Raw genomic sequence first — 18674 nt, 5'->3', positions numbered from 1 at the left:
CCATCCAGGGCCCAGCCCGCGCCCTCACGCCTTGCACCTACAGTCCAGTGGGCCTGTGTCACAGGTATCAACTCTCCCCAGTTGGTCCTCTGGTGTGTATAAAATGTCAGCCTCTTGTTTGTTCTGTAAGTTAGTGGTATAGCCATTCAGCCAGGGCGCAGCCAGTTGCTCACCTCAATTAGTGCCTCCGCGATCCCCGCTGTTTTTCACCTCGCCACAATGTCCACCTACCCTCCTCCAGGGCCGATGCCGCCACCGATGTCTTCAATCAATCAATCAATCAATCATGACATTTGTATAGCGCGCTACTCACCCGGAAGGGTCTCAAGGCGCGGGGGAGGGGATATGTTACTGCATGAACAGCCAGGTCTTGAGCTGCTTCCTGAAGGAGAGATGGTCCTGGGTCAGCCGAAGGTGGATGGGGAAGGAGTTCCAAGTCTTGGCTGCCAGGTAGGAGAAGGATCTTCCTCCGGCGGTGGCTCTGCGGATGCGTGATACGGCGGCGAGGGCGAGGCTGGTAGATCGTAGCTGGCGGGTGGGCGTGTAGAGGGTCAGGCGGTCGTTGAGGTACCTGGGGCCCAGGTCATGGAGAGCCTTGTGTGCCTGGGTGAGGAGCCTGAACGTGATCCTCTTGCTGACAGGGAGCCAGTGCAGGTCTCTCAGGTGGCCGGAGATGTGGCTGTGACGGGGAATGTCCAGGATGAGTCGTGCGGAGGTGTTCTGGATGCGTTGGAGTATTTTCTGCAGTTTGGCTGTGGTTCCGGCGTAGAGGGTGTACCCGTATTACAGTCGGCTTGTGACGAGTGCCTGGGTGACCGTCTTCCTGGTCTCGGTGGGGATCCAACGGAAGATCTTACGGAGCATACGCAGGGTGTTGAAGCACGATGAGGAGATGGCGTTCGTTGACTTGTCTGGTCATCGAGAGGGAGGAGTCCAAGATGAAGCCCAGGTTGCGTGCGTGGTCCGTCGGCTTGGGAGTGGAGCCCAGGGCAGGGGGCCACCAGGAATCGTCCCAGGCGGAGGGCGATGATCCCAGGATGAGGACTTCCGTCTTGTCTGAGTTCAGTTTTAGGCAGCTGTTCTTCATCCACTCGGCGACATCTTTCATCCCTTCGTGTAGGCTGGTTCTGGCGGTGGCGGGGTCGTTGGTGAGGGAGAGGATCAGCTGGGTGTCGTCGGCGTAGGAGATGATCTTAAGGTTGTGTTGTCTTGCGATGGCTGCGAGGGGGCTCATGTAGAGGTTGAAGAGGGTTGGGCTGAGTGATGATTCTTGTGGTACGCCGCAGATGACTTCGGTGGCCTCGGATCTGAACGGGGGGAGGCGGACTCTCTGGGTTCTTCCGGCGAGGAACGAGATGATCCACTCCAGTGCCTTCTCTTGGATTCCGATGTTGCTGAGGCGCTGTTCTAGGGTGCGGTGGCAGACAGTATCGAACGTTGCGGAGAGGTCTAGGAGGATGAGGGCTGCTGTTTCCCCGTTGTCGAGCAGGGATCTGATGTCATTGGTGTCTGCGATCAGGGCGGTCTCGGTGCTGTGGTTGGCTCGGAAACCAGACTGCGAGGGGTCGAGGGATCCATTCGTCTCGAGGAAGGCGGCGAGCTGTCTGTTGACGGTCTTCTCGATGACTTTGGCAGGAAAAGGGAGGAGCGAGATGGGGCGGAAGTTCTTGAGGTCGGTGGGGTCTGCTGTTGGTTTCTTCAGGAGGGCGCTGAGTTTGGCGTGCTTCCAGCTCTCCGGGAAGGTGGCGGTGTGAAAGGAGATGTTGATGTCCCGCAGATGGGGTGCGATGATGGAGTCGGCCTTGTTGAAGACGTGGTGGGGGCAGGAGTCGGTAGGTGATCCGGAGTGGATGGTGTTCATCGTGCGGGTGGTGTCTTCGGTGCTGACCGGGGTCCAGTTGCAGAGGGTGGTGGTAGGCGGCGTTGGTTCGGCAGGTGGGTGCGTGGTTGGTGCTCCGAAGCTGTTGTGTATATCGGTGATCTTGCGGTGGAAGAACGAGGCGAGTGAGTCGCAGAGGTCTTGCGAGGGGGTGATGTCGTTTCCGGCGCTGGGGTTGGAGAGCTCTTTGACGATGCTAAAGAGTTCCTTGCTGTCATGGACGTTGTTGTCCAGTCGTTCTTTGAATGCTGCCTTCTTGGTGGTGCGGATCAGCTGGTGGTGCTTGCGGGTGGCGTGCTTGAGGGTGGTCATGTTGTCTGTGGTCTGGTCGTGGCGCCAGGCTTTCTCGAGGGTGCGGCAGTTCTTCTTGGAGTCCTTGAGTTCGTCGGTGAACCAGGGCGCTTTCTTGCTGCCGGGCCTGTTGGGAGGGTTCTTTAGTGGTGCGAGGTCGTCGGCGCAGGCGGTCAGCCACTGAGTGAGGTTGCTGGCTGCTTCGCTGGGGTCCGTTGTGCTGGCGGGAGGGTTCTGGCTGAGGGAGGTGGTGAGCTGGTCGGAGGTGATCTTGCTCCAGCTTCGGCGGGGAGCCTGTTGTGGGTGGTGGTCGGTAGTGTTTCTCCTGAAGCTGAAGTGGACGCAACTGTGATCGGTCCAGTGAAGTCCGGTGGAGTGGCTGAAGAAGACGTGCTTGCTTGCGGAGAAGACGGGGTCTAGCGTGTGGCCGGCGTAGTGGGTGGGGGTGTTTACCAGTTGCTTGAGTCCGAGGTTGGCGTGGTTGTCCAGCAGGGTGGTGGTGTTTCTGTCATTGTTGTTCTCCAGGTGGAAGTTGAGGTCCCTTAGGAGGATGTAGTCAGGGGAGGCGAGGGCGTGCGGGCTGATGAAGTCTGCGATGTCCTCGCTGAATTGTGTGTGTGGTCCCGGGGGTCTGTAGATGAGGGTGCCTCTGTGGGTCGTCTTGGGGTCGGTGTGTATCTGGAAGTGGATCCCAGCCATGTTTGCTTCACTGGGCACTTTCCTTTGTCTACAAGCCCATCTTCGAGCATATGAGGACCCTCCCTGTGTGCCCCGATGGTTTACTTACTTCCCTGAAGCAATGGCCCAATTCAGTGTCTCCACAAGGGCCATCACATTAGCGGGTCCGCCTCCCCTGGTCTGTGCGTGATCTAGGCCCACCAGTTGGAGCTCCCAATATCCTTCTGGGGCTCTGATCCTTGGTACGCCCGGGCCGCCGCGCTTCCCCGCCCCCACCAGGCTCAAAACTTCTTCTCGGTTCTGCCTGCGGCTGCCCCGGGGGGAGAGGGGGTCTCTCAGCAGCGCGGTCCCCCGAAGCGTCGTTTGCTCCCTCGAGCCCTGCGATTTTTTTCCCCGTGTCTCAGGGCTCAACTTACACAGCGTGCACGTAATCCAGCCGCGGCAGGGCCCCAGCAGAGTTATCCGCCCTCTGATTCCTCCTCGAGCCCCCTGGGACAGCGTTGAACTTTAGGTCCCGGCTTCCACCAGCACCTGCGCAGTTAGGCCCAGCTTTCCCTCGGTCACTTGTCCCATCCTGCAGGCTGTCGTATCCATCTGGAAAGGTCCCTTCAAGCTGCTGGTATGTTTCTGTGACGGCCATCCATGGATGAATCGTGGTTTTACGTGTTTGTTGGCGGATTTATTATGGATTTTTTCATCCGGCCGGCGGAGCCGCTCAACTAGGCGGCCATTCCGCTGCTCGGTCAAGCCACGCCCCCTCATCTGGAAGATGTTTTGATCAGAAGCCCCTGGTCTCCAGCAGAATCTGGACTCCACGTGAACATTCTGAAGCTCCAGACTAACAATCTGGCATTAAAAGCCTTTCTACCCTCCATCAGGGAATGCTAGTGCAGTTGTTCAGTCAACACCACCGCCTCGTGGGATTGCATCAAACAGGGTGGGGTAAGTCATGGACCCTTTGTCAAGAGGCCCTGTGTCTCTGGAAAGGGCTGGAACGTGTGGGCCTATCCATGGTGGTTCAATACCTGGCAGCTTCTCTGAACGCCAGGGCAGACAAACTCAGCCACAGATACCTAGCAGATAACAAATGGCATATCCATCCGAAGGTGGTGCCAAGATCTCTTTCAGGAATGGGGAGATCCTTGGTTAGATCTGTACGTCACCGCCAAGAACACACACTGTCAGGAGATCTGTTCACTGGAGTTTTAAAGGTGCCTCTCGCTCTGAGACGCTTTTTGTCTTGGGTGTAGCTCAGGCCTCCTGTACGCCTTTCCACCCATACCACTCCTGCCCAGAGTTCTCAAGAAGATCGGGAATGACTAACATCAAGTCATCACTGTGGCTCCTGACTGGGCTCGGAGAGTTTGGTATCCCGAGCTGTTGAGCCATTAGTCCTCTTTGGGAGGACCCTCTGTCGCCGTAGCAGGGGAGGATTCTCCACCTGAATATGTCAACGCTCTGCTTTCTACCATGGAAATTGAGCTTCTGGTTTGGAGCCTGTCGCGGTCAGGGCGGGCCTTTGTGTTGAGGCTGCAGGCGACTTTGTGGGCTGCAGGAGAGGGCAGCCACTAATGGTGACAAGGTCAGGATCGCCAGGGAAACTTCATTGGACAGGTGAGCTACTCGGGCTGTGAAGATCGGGTGCAAAGTGGATAAGGAGCGCTGATCCGTCTGATTCCGGAATCCATGGCATTGGAGTTTTCTGGACAGAACCGCCGACCTCTAGAGATTTGGTATTTATTGAAGAGTGGCAGTCTTCCTTGGGTTCTTGGAAGTCGCTGGCTACATAACATGCTTCTTCTCCGCAGGCTCGAGAAGCAGGAGATAGGCCGGTATGGCTGGGGCCAAGGCAGTATATGTCAGGGTCAGAAACATATCTGTGTCTCAAGCTGGTGCAGACCAGTCAGCTGGGCACGAGGGACTTGGTCGTTTTTAATGGGGCATCTCTGATATGCCCTCTGAGTGCATTTTGTAATAGATCCAACACTGGCAAAAGTGTGGGTTTATTATGCTGAGGAGTTTGATACCAAACTCCTTCGCATTCAGCGAAGCCATCATGGAGCTATGAATGACAACCTTGCAGCCCATGTACTCGATATGGCTCCACTGCACTTAAAATATCTGTGAATGGCACAGACACTGTAGGGGCACATTGTTCATGCAGCTATGCCCTCACCTGAGGTATAGTGCACACTGCCTTAGGGCAGTGAACCCTGCTAGCGGGGTGGCCTTCCTATGCCACTGGCAGTGGCTGATGGGCATGGCACACTGGAATGAGTACCATGTCGACTCTGAAGTTTTGTCTGCACCAAAGCACACAGTCTGCAATGGCAGTGTGTATTCGTTTGATGAGGGGCCTCTGAGGGTGGCACAGTAAATGCTGCAGCCCTTAGAGACCCTCTCTGGTCAAAAGGCCCTTGGTACCACTGGTACCTCTTACAAGGGACAGGCATGTGAGCCAGAGGTGTCCAATTGTGGAAACAAAGGTACTATTTGGGGAAAGAAAACAGGCCATGGTAACCTTAATAGCAGGGACCCAGGTCACACTTTGTGTAAGTGTATCAGATATCAGGCAAAAAGTGGGGGGTAACCATGCAAAAAGGGGCACTTTCCTACAATAGGTTTCCTCCTTCTCCCTTTATCATGCCTCCGTGGGACCTTAATCTAGTCATGACGTTCCTGATGTGCGCTCCCTTTGAGCCCTTGCACAACTGTCCCCCTCAGTCTCCTTACCATCAAGATGGCCTTCCTAGTGGCAATAACATCTGCCAGGAGGGTCAGTCAGCTTCAGGCTTTGTCATCCAAGCCTCCATTTCTGAGCATCTACCAAGATAAACTGGTTCTTCCCACTAAAGCTTCCTTTCTGCCGAAAGTGATTCCTCCCTTTCATTTAGGCCAGTTCATCACACTGCCTACTTTTTATGCTCTGCCACATCCCTCTAAGGAAGAGGAGCTACTTTACCGACTGGACTCAACAAGACTGCACAAAAGTCTGGGTAGTCAAACAATTCTTGAGGTACGTCGGAGCGAAGAACAGAAAGGCCGTGCAGAAGCAAACCATCTCCAGAAAGATTGTCCTCTGCATTAAGATCTGCTACATATTGGCCAAGAAGTAACCCCCTGAGGGTTTGCATGCTCATTCTACAGGAGCCAAGGGTGTGACTATTGTGTTAGCATACGTAGTTCTGGTCTTGGACATCTGCCAGGCATTGTAGTGGGCATCTCTATACACGTTTACCAAGCACTACTGCCTTGACAGTCCGGTTTGTCGGGACTGGCACATTGCCCGTTCGGTCCTGCAGGACATTTTAGCCTGAGATTGTTTTGCAGACCCACCTCTGAAGAGGTATTGCTTGGGTATCTTTTGTAAGGTAAGGAATCTGCAGCTAGAAGTCTGTCAGATGAACCAGTTACTTACCTTCGGTAACGACTTATCCAGTAGACACTCTAGCTAAAGTTTCTTACCCACCCACCTACCGACCCATCCTTCCTGCTCTGCTATCCAATTTCTAGTGACAGGGCTTTCCCATTTCAGACCTTAGTTCACACCAGTGGTCAGTGTTCTTCGTGGCTCCGTGCTCCTGGCGGGGAAAGCCACGAAAAGAAACTTAATGTCACATGAGTTGAAATCAAGTAATAACGGTCCTTGCGAGAGAACAAAGATGGAGGAACTTGCTTGTGAAGACCGATGTAACTAAGTACTATGTTATGTTAATTAAATTTGGTATAGCGCGTGCGACTCAACCCGACTCAACCTGAAGGGTATCTCAGCGCTGCAGACAGTCACAGTAGGAGAAATCATTAGAATAGAAATGATTTGAGCATTTTCCATAATTCATGGCATTCAGTGCACAGACTGAAATGAGGAGGTAAGCTGTTCCAGGAAACCGGAGAAAAGTAAGAAAAGGCCCTGCTACCACATCTATTCAGTTGAATAAGGGGTATGCTCAACAATGCTTTGTCCCTGGACCTTAAATTTCTGGTAAGGGAGTAGTGTTTGAGGTGCTGCAGAAATCAGCCAGCAGAAGATAACTGGCACCCTGACCTCATAAGGAGTTTTAAGTAATGCAACAGATTTTAAAAGTGCTTCTCTACTTGACTGGTAGCCAGTTTAGAGATTTCAGCAGTGGTGTAGAGGCGGCACTCTACTGAAGGTTATAAACCAGTCTGGCTGCTGTATTTTGCACTACTTGTAATTGGGTCATAAGGATCTCATTAACTGCAGCCAGTAGTGCATTGCCATAGTCCAGTCTACTAATTGTTAGACCCTGGACTAGCGCTCTTCTGATTGATATGGTGAAATAAGGAAAGGCTCTTCGTTCTAGGCGCATGGTTGGCAACAGATACCTGTGGGAGCCAGGATCTGCTCTTTCATTGACAGTGCTTGGTCTAGTTTTACACCAAGATTTGTCACTGTCTGTGTGGGGGTTGCAACCAAGCCATGTGCAGGTTGCTACCACTCATCAGACCAGAGTATATTCGCTTTGCCAAACTGCATGATCTCAGTCTTATCGACATTCAATTGAAGGCTGTTTGCTGTCATCCATCTTGAAATAGCTCACATTTCCTTGGCAAAGCGATCTTTTGTTTTAGCATGGTCTTTGTCAAAAGAGCAAATCAGCTGTGTCATCGGTGGATGATATTCTTTCAAAGCCCTTTGTCTCTGTGATCTTAGCAATGGGAGCCACGTATATGTTGAACAACGTGGGGCTCAAACAGGATCACTGTGGTACACCCTCGTCAGTCTGCATGTTGTGGGATTTAAAAGGATCAAAAGCAATGGTTTGAGTTCCATTTTCCAAAACGTTTTGGAGACGTTTAAAGGTTGTCCATGGATCCCTATCTCTTGTATTCTCTGCATGAGCCTTGAGTACAATACAGTGTCAAAAGCTGCGGACAAGTCCAGTAGCACCTACGTAGATAGAACCCCAGCATCAAGTTAGAGTCTTAGTGAGTCAGTGACAGCCAATAGTGACGACTCTGCACTATGGTAGGGTCAAAACCCTGATTACAAAGGGTCCAGGAATTGATTCACCTCAAAATAGGCTGTCACTTGTTTATTAATTAGATCTTTTAAAAGTTTTCCTAGAAGGGCCAGTAGTGAGAATGGATGGTAATTAGATAGGTAATTGGGATCAGAATTGGATTTTATTTCAATGATTAATACTTGCGCAGATTTCCATTCTAAAGGATTAGTGCCAGATTTAACTGTTAAATTAAACAGTGTCTGGATTGCAGGAGCAAGCTGTTTGGAAAGTAAGACCGTAATTCTAGAAGGGCAAGGGTCCAAGTACTACTCCCCTCTATTCTCTGCTAGTGATGAGTTTATTAGTTTCCTGACTTCTGAGATGAGAGAGCTGGTTGAACAGGGCAAGTAGTTAAAAGGTGACCGTCCTGGCCACAATTGATGCTTAAGTTCAACTTCCTTTGTCTTAACCTTTCTTCTCTGTAAGAGGACCTTTAGAGGACTTGCACGCGGTCTTAAATGGCAGAGGTATATAGGTGGCCTTTGACAAAGATTGTTTTCTATGTTGCACATGTCGTTCCTGAAGACGACTATCAATCTGGAGGGCTAACTGGATGAGGTCTTGAAGAGTAGGTGGTACGGCAACCCTTGCAAGTTAATCTTTAATTTCATCCTTTAAACCTTTCCAGAGAAGTGGGTCATCTAAAAAAAAATTAAAAAGAAAATGGGTTTGACCATCTTGGATTGGAAAAGGAGGCATAACTATTAGTATTATTGTAGACCTTAGAAAATAATCTGTGAAACAACATAAGTAAAAATACTGCAAAATGTGCATACAATAATGCACTATTATCTTTGTCCTGAATGTGGCGTATGCCAGAAGCCGACATGCAAGAAGTCGCCGCATAATCCTGTGTGTGGTCGGGAAACCTGACATGCCCAAGAAAAACGCAAGATAGCGCTGCGCGAGGACACAGTTGTGTCTTCACTGAAAAGGAATAATTTCCGTAGGCTAGCACTCATAAACACCACCTGCGCCATAGTCCACGATCAGGAGAAAGGTGAGGAGAAACTTTTTTCAGAATGGGGCTGGGAAAAATCATTGAGAGTGAGGGAGGACACAGAATATGACTATCAGTAGACTGGAAATGTCTGTCAAGTAGTCTAGAAGGGGAGGGAAGGAGGGATTATGTTTCCCACTCAACTACCCCAACCTCTACAACGCCCTTGTACCTCTTTTCAGTGCAAATCAATTGACCAGAAATCCCAAATGGTTCTACCCTACAGAATCTCCCACTCCGCTAATCTGCCAGTCATGTAATCTTAACCAAGAGTTGGTTTTGTCATTATGTACTGGAAAATTGAATATGAAAATAAATACTTATTTTAGAAGTGGTTTGAAGTTAAGGATCCTAAAATCCTTATACAGAACAATGATGAGCTTAAAGTGCAAAAATACTCTATTTGGTGTAAGAATAATTTAGATATTCTCTCTCTAAGTGAAGTTCTTTTTTGAAATATTCCATGCTCCTGGCCAGACCAGGCAGTACAATATTCTTCTATAAATTGTTAGTTGTGTGCTGTACTTATAAGTAATTAGGTCACATTATGCATTTATTTACCGGGGTGGGAGATTTCATGATTTGTTTGAAAATGCTTTCAAACATTTACTTCCTCACTTATTTGTTGCTGGATATATACTCAAGAACGATGAAACCTGCCATGGAAGTGGGTGAGGATATTGAGCACCAAATTATGGAATCCTTCAGAAGGTAGTTGATTATATGTACAAACGTTGATCAATCTCTGTGTGATATATTATAATTGGGAGACCTATTGATGAATCATTCCCATATTCCTCGAGAAGCATCCTTTCATAATTGTTTTTAATAGCCTCATTTAATGTACTTGCCATCCTTTCTAAACTAAAGCATGCCAAAATTGATATGAGTAACTTTAAAGTTTTTAGGTATACCTTTTTAGGTCTCGCCTGAGCCAGCGCATGCCCTGCCCTGGCGAGACATTAAGTGAGTGGGCTTTAGAAATCCCGACCACAAGCTTTTGCTTGTGGCCTAAAGCTTGCGGTTACGCACGCAGGCATGCGCACAGCCGCTATCTGGCTTTCCTCGCGGATCCCTTACAGCCCACGATCAAGCGCCATCTGGATTTCCTCTTGCTTGCTCTCCCAAGCGCCTCGCTCCGCCCCTCCGCCAGCACAGAGCGCGTCCCGCAGCCGCGCTTCTTGTTTCCTTTCCTTTCCTGCCCATGCGTGCCTCCTAGTTGTCTGCATCGCTCGCCAGACATGCCTCCTTTTTTTTTTTTTTTACATTTAGCTCGAGGCGCGCGCACGTCCGCACCACTCGCATGCTTGTTTGGACTGTGCCTCTCTCTTCTGCTTTTTTATAGCGCCATGTGAAGAATGCCCGGCCGCGGAGGCTGCCTGGCTCTCTAGTCCTGGTGCTCTTCTGTGTACAGACACCGGTCTCTGAACTGTTGGATCACCGAAGAGACAGAACAGAAGAGAAAATGCACTTGTCTGCATCAGACATGCACATCAAGTATTTATACTCTGCTCAGCAGTCGCAATACATTTATTTTGTACAGCTTCTGTAATACCTGTTTAAATACTGCAATCAAAATAAAATAAAGGGGGAACAGGACCGTAGATGACGTGTGATGTACACTGCACACAGGCTGAAGATTCACGCGTCTATACACTCCGGCACTCGCGCACACATACAGTGGTACGCACACAGCAGAGCACGCACACAAACACACATATAGATAGATACACAGCACAGAGTGGCACACAAACACAGTGGCACACAAACACAGTGGCACACAAACACAGTGGCACACAAACACAGTGGCACACAAACACAGTGGCACACAAACACAGTGGCACACAAACACACACACACACACACACACACACCCACCCACACCCACACACACACACACACACCACACACCACACACCACACACCACACACCACACACCACACCCCACACACACACCACCCCACACACACACCACCCCACACACACACACCACCCCACACACACACCACCCCACACACACACCACACACACACCACACACACACCACACACACACCACACACACACCACCCCACAAACTTGCTATGCACACACAGTACATCGCGCTCATCATGCATACACACAGTACATCGTGCTCCACATACACACGCACTCATGGTTAAACGCATACAGTGGCACAGGCAGAGTGGGTCACATACAACAGCAAGGTCAGTAACTGTCAGGTACAAACCCACTCGCAAACAGTGTGACTCACAAGCGCAGTAGTGTATACCCGCAACCCTGTTACATGCTTTAAGTAGCACACAGTATACGATGGAGTGACACATAGACTATTACTATGAAGCACGCACACTTGGACAGACACGCGCACACGAGCACGCCTGATTTCAGATTTGGACGTAGCATTCTCTGCGTTCTGTAGTCTTAGAGGCATTTGACACACACAACCACCCACCTTTAGCTCATACACACAGAAGGTGCCAGCGCGAGTCTCCCTCCTATATCTTCCTTAATGTGCTCTTGTTCTGCCAATTACCCTCCGAGGGTGGGGCCGGTGGCACTTGTAATCCCCCCTGCCTGCCTGGAGGCTCGGGCACATTACAGACGGAACTGCAAAGGTCCCCAGGCCTCCAGCTGCCTAATAACAGAGCTGCCTGTAGCCCGGCGGGGCACAACTGGGATCTGCCCCGCCGAGCTCGGCACCAACAGCTCCCTTAATCAGCGAGCCGCTCTTTAGTGGGCAGAAGGTGTGACTTTGAACACTTTTACCCGTGTTGAAGTATTGCATGCTGCCCTCAACCCCGTAAACTATACACCCCTGTTTTCAAGTGGAGGCTGGAGGGCATCTTACTCATCCTAGAGACTAATTACTACTCTGATCTCTAGCGGTGAGCCACCAGTGTACTCCTCTCTCTCTGGTTAAACCATTCATTCTTTCTCTACCCACTGGCGAAGCTTGAGGCAGGGGCCCCTCAACCCTTAAAGGGTGCTCCCATTAAGCCCAAGGAATATCCGTAAGATATGGGAGAGACGGGGGGGGCTCATCACATTTTTGCAGAGGGAGGCATCATTTTATTTTACACTACTGGCTTGGGGGCTACCTGGCGTATCCCACGCTTGGCAATTGGCTTCACGCCCAGTAGTACCATTACGATACAAGATTCACAGAAGAAGGAAATGAAGTGGGCATTCTTTAAGTTGCATTTGCAACAGTTTAACCTATTGGCATTGTAAATGTCAATGCCTTTTATGTTTTTAAAAACCAAAACATAAATAAAAGGCATTGTCATTTACAATGTCAATAGCTCAAACTCGCATAAATGCGAGACCTATTGCATTGCAAATGCTTGTTAGTAATTCTGCTTAGAGCAAGGAAGAGCAGAGAAATGCTGTATTTCTATCCATGAAATGGTAGGTAGTGGAATAATCATGCCTTCCTGAAAAACGTGAAGTAGTTTACATTTGTCCTACTTCAAAAGAATAGGCAAAAATTAAGTATGGCAGCCTACAGTATCATCTACTGCAGTAAAATGCATTTTTTCTCATATAATATTTTAATAGTCATTAAGTTGTTTTTTCTTTATACCACAGACCCTTCTGCATGAAATGATCCATGCCCTGCTGTTTGTCACACACAACAATAGAGACCACGACGCCCATGGAGACGAGTTTTGTAAACACATGCGTCGAATCAACGGTATAACGGGAGCTAAGATTTCAGTAAGTATTCTGAATTGAATAAATCCGCTGTTTTTGAGAGAGAACCTCTGCCTTTATTAGCATGTTATGTATTATTGTCCTTCTTCAGTGAGTCTTGGTTCCAATTAAAGCATGTTTTTTTGGCCTACCATTAAATTTTATGTTGCAGCATTAATAAATTACAGATATTAATGGCAGATGACTGCAGTTCGGCCTGTTTAGTCTAAGTTCTTCCCTCTCTCCTACAAAATCTTGTATTTGAGTCATTGAGTTTTTCTTTCTAGGATTTCTGGTGCATACTTTGGACCATATCAATGCTCTTAAATTGCATTTAATCTCTTTGCCCTTCTGGAACTTCTGGCTCCAGAGGCAGAAACAGCAGTCCGTCCATGTAAGCTCGTGTCAGTTATTTAGGTGTAACACTACTTTTCTCAGGAACTTAAATGTCCCTCATGCACATCAATATTTCCTCTGCATATCATCTTCCTTAGCACACTGTTTCGATACATTGAGTTCATAGTACAATATAATGAAACAAAAACCTCAGATGCTCAAATACAATAGAATAATTAACCTTTCAGTTGCCACTGCCTGGAGTCATTCATTGTCTGCTCTCTTTTCAAATCTGCAAATGTATGCATTTGCCCATTCAGATGTAATATTTACCCTCTAATCAGTGACTAGAAATGTGATAAGGTTCGAAACTCATTTGAACCATTATATTATGTTGCTTGTAATTGAGATGTGTCCATGGAAGCTTCGCCAAAGGTAAAGCTTAGTGAAGGATGCACACTAGCCCCCCTCTGCACACTGTGCACAATGCAGGACTTGCTTTCTCTTAAATTGAGACTCGCGCTATAGGGCCCCTTCTGCCTACCCTCTCTTCCTTTTGTGCAAGATTAGTACCACCTGCATGCCACATGCCTAAGGCTCCTCCAAGCCTTCTGTCCAGAGAGAGCTTTCCCCTTTCCACCTAGGGTTTCCCTTCACTATTTTGCTCAACTCCAGCATACACACAAAGTTTGATCTCCTTCCTTGACTGGTGTTATTTTTTCTTATTGGGCTTTTATTCCTTTAATTGCCTTCTTTACACACCTTTGCTTTTAATCATACACTTTTCTGTTCTGCGCTTCATGCTTTGTGTAGGGAGGTGAAGTATTAAGTAGTGAAGCGGGTTAGGCTTTACTATGCAATACTCAAACAATACCCCCAAAGATGGATCTAGGATTCACAAGTATAAATTATAAGCTCAGTCCTGGTAGAGAAGCAAATAGCAGTCAGGCTTTACTAAAGCAGTATGTCTTAAGCATTTCAGAGTACCAACATGGGCAATAAGTTATTGACACGACTCGAAAAAAAATCCAACTCCAATTTATAAAAAATAAAGCAGTTTTGTATATAAATTTAGGCACCAAAACAAAGTCAATCAGACCTGTTAACCGGACTTACAGATGTTTTAAACAAAATGAAATCAGTGCAAAACAATACTGCTAATCATTAGCATTGCGGTCAATGTGAAAAAGCACTAGTGACTTGCAGGCAGAGTTACTTGCAGTCCACTGGGGGTTAAGGTGATGCAGGTCCCAGGACCAAGCCAAGGCTGTCAGTTGGATTTTACCTAGCTCTAGAAGTCTTAGTGCAGAGGTATCCTAGCTGTCCTTGGTGCTGAAGCGAGAGCCACAGTCGAGCTGGTTTTACCACTTGCACGATGGTGGTGAGGAAAAGGGGGCAAAAAGTAATCAACTAGGCCTCTGCTGGCGTCGAATAAAGATGTTCTTGGGTTCCCTTGAGTTGCAGCATTGAGTAAAGGTGGCGGTTGCCCGACTGGCCACCAAAAAGCCTTGGCCTTAGCAGCAGTAAGCTCTGCAGACATTTATTTCGACATCTGGCGGTCCAGGGCAAAATTTAGCCGCCTGAAACTTGCAGGAGGTCAGGACTAAGTTTCCCGTTATGCAATGGACTATCTACTTTTGGGCTATCCCACAGAGGGCCCGATGACCAGGGATTCTTTGGTTCAGATATGTTGCTTTTACCTGCGACTGCAGGGACAAGTTCTTCTAGTCTAAGGGAGTCTGGAGTTGCCTTAGTCTCTCAAAGTGATCCCTCAGTCAGGCTGGGGTTAAACGGTCTTTGTGCCACCTTTTCTTCCCAGAACCTTCTATTCTGCCATTTTTTAAAATGGCAGAAACCTTTCTTAGCTGTACAGACCAGGTAGCCACCCCTAGAGGTGCGGTTAGCATTCTGGGGGTATACACCTCCTGACTACATAATTTCCCCTATTTCGGCAGCACCATAATGAAGCAGACAGTCCCCTAATCTTTCTACAGCATTTGACGCTGCTTTGTATTGCCAATTGATCAATAAACTCCACAAGGTAGGGTTCTACTTGTCTGCTTTACATTGGTTTGCCAGTTTCTTTGATAAACGGACTAACCGTTCACCTGAATACAGTCATATCTTCACTCCATAGCTCTAACTGTGGGGTGCCACAGGGCTCCTCATTCAGCCCCACCCTGTTTAATGTTTACATTACTTCCCTTGCAAAGTTGGTTCACAAGTGGGGATTTCAGATTTGCTCTTTTGCCGGTGACACTCTGTCATCTCCATAGGGGAGAAGAACGACCCGACAGAATATTTCAGACTGCCTCGCAGAGATGGCCAACTGGATGAGAACACATTGTTTAAAGTTGAATGTAGAGAAATCTGAGATTCTGCTATTTGGAGGTGCTCAGCAGATTTGGGATATTTCATGGTGGCCGTTCTCTTTACGCCCTACTACTAAGCCAAAGAAAGTTGCCAAAAACGAGGGTCTTCTGATTGACAAGTCCTTGTCTATGCAGAAGCAGGTCATTGTCACTAATGGCAATTTTTTTTTTTTTTTAAACAGATTTTATTGTTGAAACACACATATTATGCAAAGCTCTGTCTTCCAGAGTCTACTGCCATCATCAATTAATCTGCATCATCTTCATCAATGTGTAATACGAACATAAGAACTCCCCCATTCAGAATATCAGAAACAATAGGATTAGGCGCCACTCCCCTTCCCCCAAGAGTTCCGCCCCCCCCCCTTTGCGTAGCTCCACTTAACCATATTACCATAACAGAACGCTAGCCATATATACCATACACCAACAGTGTCATTTCATAGTCCAACGTATCAGAGGGTTGGGAGGGTGGCCACTTCGTGCGGCGGGTCCAGGTCCAGCCCCCCGTATTCTGCCCCCTCTTCCAGATTTTTGTAGTGCTTTCCAGGGCATCCCCTAGCTACAAACACAGGCTGCTCGAGACCCTTACAATAGTCCAATCCATTCCTCCAGGCGGCAAGTGACGGGGCCCGAGGTGCCTTCCATTCTCTAGCGATATTGCGCTTCGCCAGCGTGAGACCCAGTAACAATAAGTGGCGCTTGTAGCGATTGCCCCCAACCCCAGCCATGACATGTAATAGAGCTAACTTGGGATCCCTCTGAACCTCCCAGGCCAGAACCTCCGCCAAGCAACGATGTACCCCATACCAGAATCTTCGCAGCGCTGTGCATTCCCAGACCGTGTGCAGCAGGGTACCCGCCTCTAAACCACAGCGGAGACACTCGGGGGACGCAACCATGCCCGCCCTCCACAGAAGCTGCCGGCTATAGTATGTGCGGTGTAAATAGCGGAACTGAATCAGGCGCAGGCGCGTGGATATAGCCGCCCCCATGTGACTTTTTAGGACCTCAACCCAGTCCTCCTCGTCTAACTCACCAATGTTCCGTTCCCATGCAGTCCTAAGGCCAAGCAGGTCCGACGAGCAGTGGCGCACCAGCGTCTGGTATATACACAACAATTTCTTGTCCGGCAGCTCACCCATAAAAATGTTTGCTTCCAGAGGGCTAAACTCAGGAAGCCGCTCCAGGCCTACCAGATGGGGCGCCAAAGCGTGACGAAACTGAAGACAGCGGAAGAACTGGGTGCGGGGCATCCCAAATTCCTCCTGCAGGTCCGTAAATGATTTAAGATCGCACCTTGACATAACATCACCGAGGGCAGAAATACCTATGGCATCCCATCCCTGAAAGCCTACAGATTGTAGGCCATGGTCTGCGCAGTGGCAACATTTCTAGGAAAAATGCGAATCATCAGGCGTCATGCACTAAAGAAGAGATAAAGCACTGCTCCAAAGAACTAAGTGACTATTTTTAACCTGTTTTTAACAACTCTTATTCTTTACATCCTTTTTTAAAAAGAGTTTTTAGCTGTCTAGCTACTCAAAGCAAGTTATTGGTTTATCTGCAGTTAAACTATTAATGAATTGTTGCTATATTTGCTACATTGTACATTTGCACTATTTAGCATTTGCACTTTTTGTGTAACCCCGAAATTGTTTTAAATACTCATATTAAGATGCTGTTTTTAATTCAAATTTGATATCCAATCTTTTTCAAAATTGTACTCTTGCTACATCGGAAATAAGTGAACCTTTTGTATTCTTTACACTTGCACTTTTATGGTCTGAATGACTGAATAATGTATTTCTAAGCAGTCGTCTGAGCTTTCACTTATTTATCCTCACCTTTAAAACAATGCACCCTGCCTCCTTGGCTCAGGAGGGCTACCTTAGGGGTGACTGGCTTATATTAAAAGTAGTGCATTGGAACTCTTTATTACTCGAAGCATGTCCTCGCCCGGTGGAAACGCTTTGACATTGTCCCTAATAGACTGCAGCACTTCAGTCTCAATACCAAAAGAGTTCCGCCCTAGTTTGCAAATCCTCCACTGCAACGATCCACTGTCAATTAGTTTCAGGTTCCGATGGCAACCTTTTGGCGCCACCAGTCGTCTTCCTATACCCCAATTTATTTAGGGGCTTGACGTTGACTAAAGTCACGTTGAGCTACAGTTTGGTCCATTGATTGACAACTTGATAGGCTGTCTGGTTATTCTCCTGTCCTGAGGAAGACCCACCATGACGCTTTGTTAGTCGCGCTTACGTCCGGGTTGAAACGTCGACGATCTATGGTGGTCCAGTTTCACCGGGGTCTCTGGGTCCAAACTGTAAAATATACTTGCACCTCAACAGAGACAATTGATAAACCAACATACTGGCCGCATCAGAGAATTGCTTATTCTCTATATCTTGTACATAGAATTTCTGTTTTGTCTTCACCAATGTGTCTAACACTCAGTCATCCATGTCACTTGAGCACTTTTGCCACTTGAACGTACCGTCGCCCTGTTTTTATTGAATTGTAGACAGCCACATGAAAAAAAATGTGATTCAGAAAAAGAGCAAATTCTTATGACTCTGCATATACCCTTGTCCTTTTTTGTTCCAGCTTACTCTTTTGTGCAAATGTTGCATTTAAATTATTTGGATGATTCATGCTGTAATATGTAAGCAATTTCCCATACCCTACGGAACCATTGTAGCTTTCTTGTACACACACCCAGGTTCTGAGGGACACAGGGTTACCCCATTGTTATTATACAATATTTTCACAGTTGGACAGATGCTTTAGAATATGAATTGGAATGTGGCCTGTGAAATATCGTGACTTCCAGTCCTAATGTCATATATTTGTAGGCTAATAAATGAAGGATGTACATATAGTCTGTTTGGCACACACCATTATCAATTGGATGAGAGTCAGATACCAGAGCCAATACGAGTCTTTTCACATCTGAAAGATTGAATTGGCTCGGAATGAGTATTTATTTCCAAACCATTATCTTACAAAAATATAAATCATTTACGCATTTGAACATGTAAAACAATATAATATAAAACCTGACAATATAAATTACAACCTAGCACCACAATCGCGTAGATCAAAGGATCCAAACAATACTTTCAGATTAAATTAAGCATTCTCCTAACGTTTTACAATTAATCAACAACCCTTAGGGGACTTTTTCTAAAAATGTGAAATGTCATCTTCTGTCTAACATTGATATATCTTGCAATACCAATCACTGATATCATATATTCAAAGCAGTGCAACAGTTTTCAAAACCATGAATATTCCACATAGGGAATTTTACTGGTGTGAGATGTCCATTGACCTACGAGCAATCGCTCATACATCCTGAACCCCCTCCGACTACAAATGGGTCTTTGATT

General features: G+C 47.6%; 1 protein-coding gene across 1 annotated transcript in view; it reads left to right on the top strand.

Annotated features, from left to right (window-relative positions):
* Positions 1–18674, top strand: part of SPRTN (SprT-like N-terminal domain) — a 320234-nt gene that overhangs the window by 211145 nt on the left and 90415 nt on the right. Inside the window, exon 3 of the mRNA XM_078648742.1 lies at positions 12467–12595. Coding sequence (XP_078504868.1) covers positions 12467–12595 — 129 coding nt within the window. The remainder of the gene's footprint in view (positions 1–12466; positions 12596–18674) is intronic.

The sequence above is a fragment of the Lissotriton helveticus genome, chromosome 6, assembly GCF_964261635.1.
Source record: "Lissotriton helveticus chromosome 6, aLisHel1.1, whole genome shotgun sequence".
NCBI lineage: Eukaryota > Metazoa > Chordata > Amphibia > Caudata > Salamandridae > Lissotriton > Lissotriton helveticus.
Note: the sequence above shows the minus strand (reverse complement) of the source record. Positions and strands in the feature narration are given on the sequence as shown.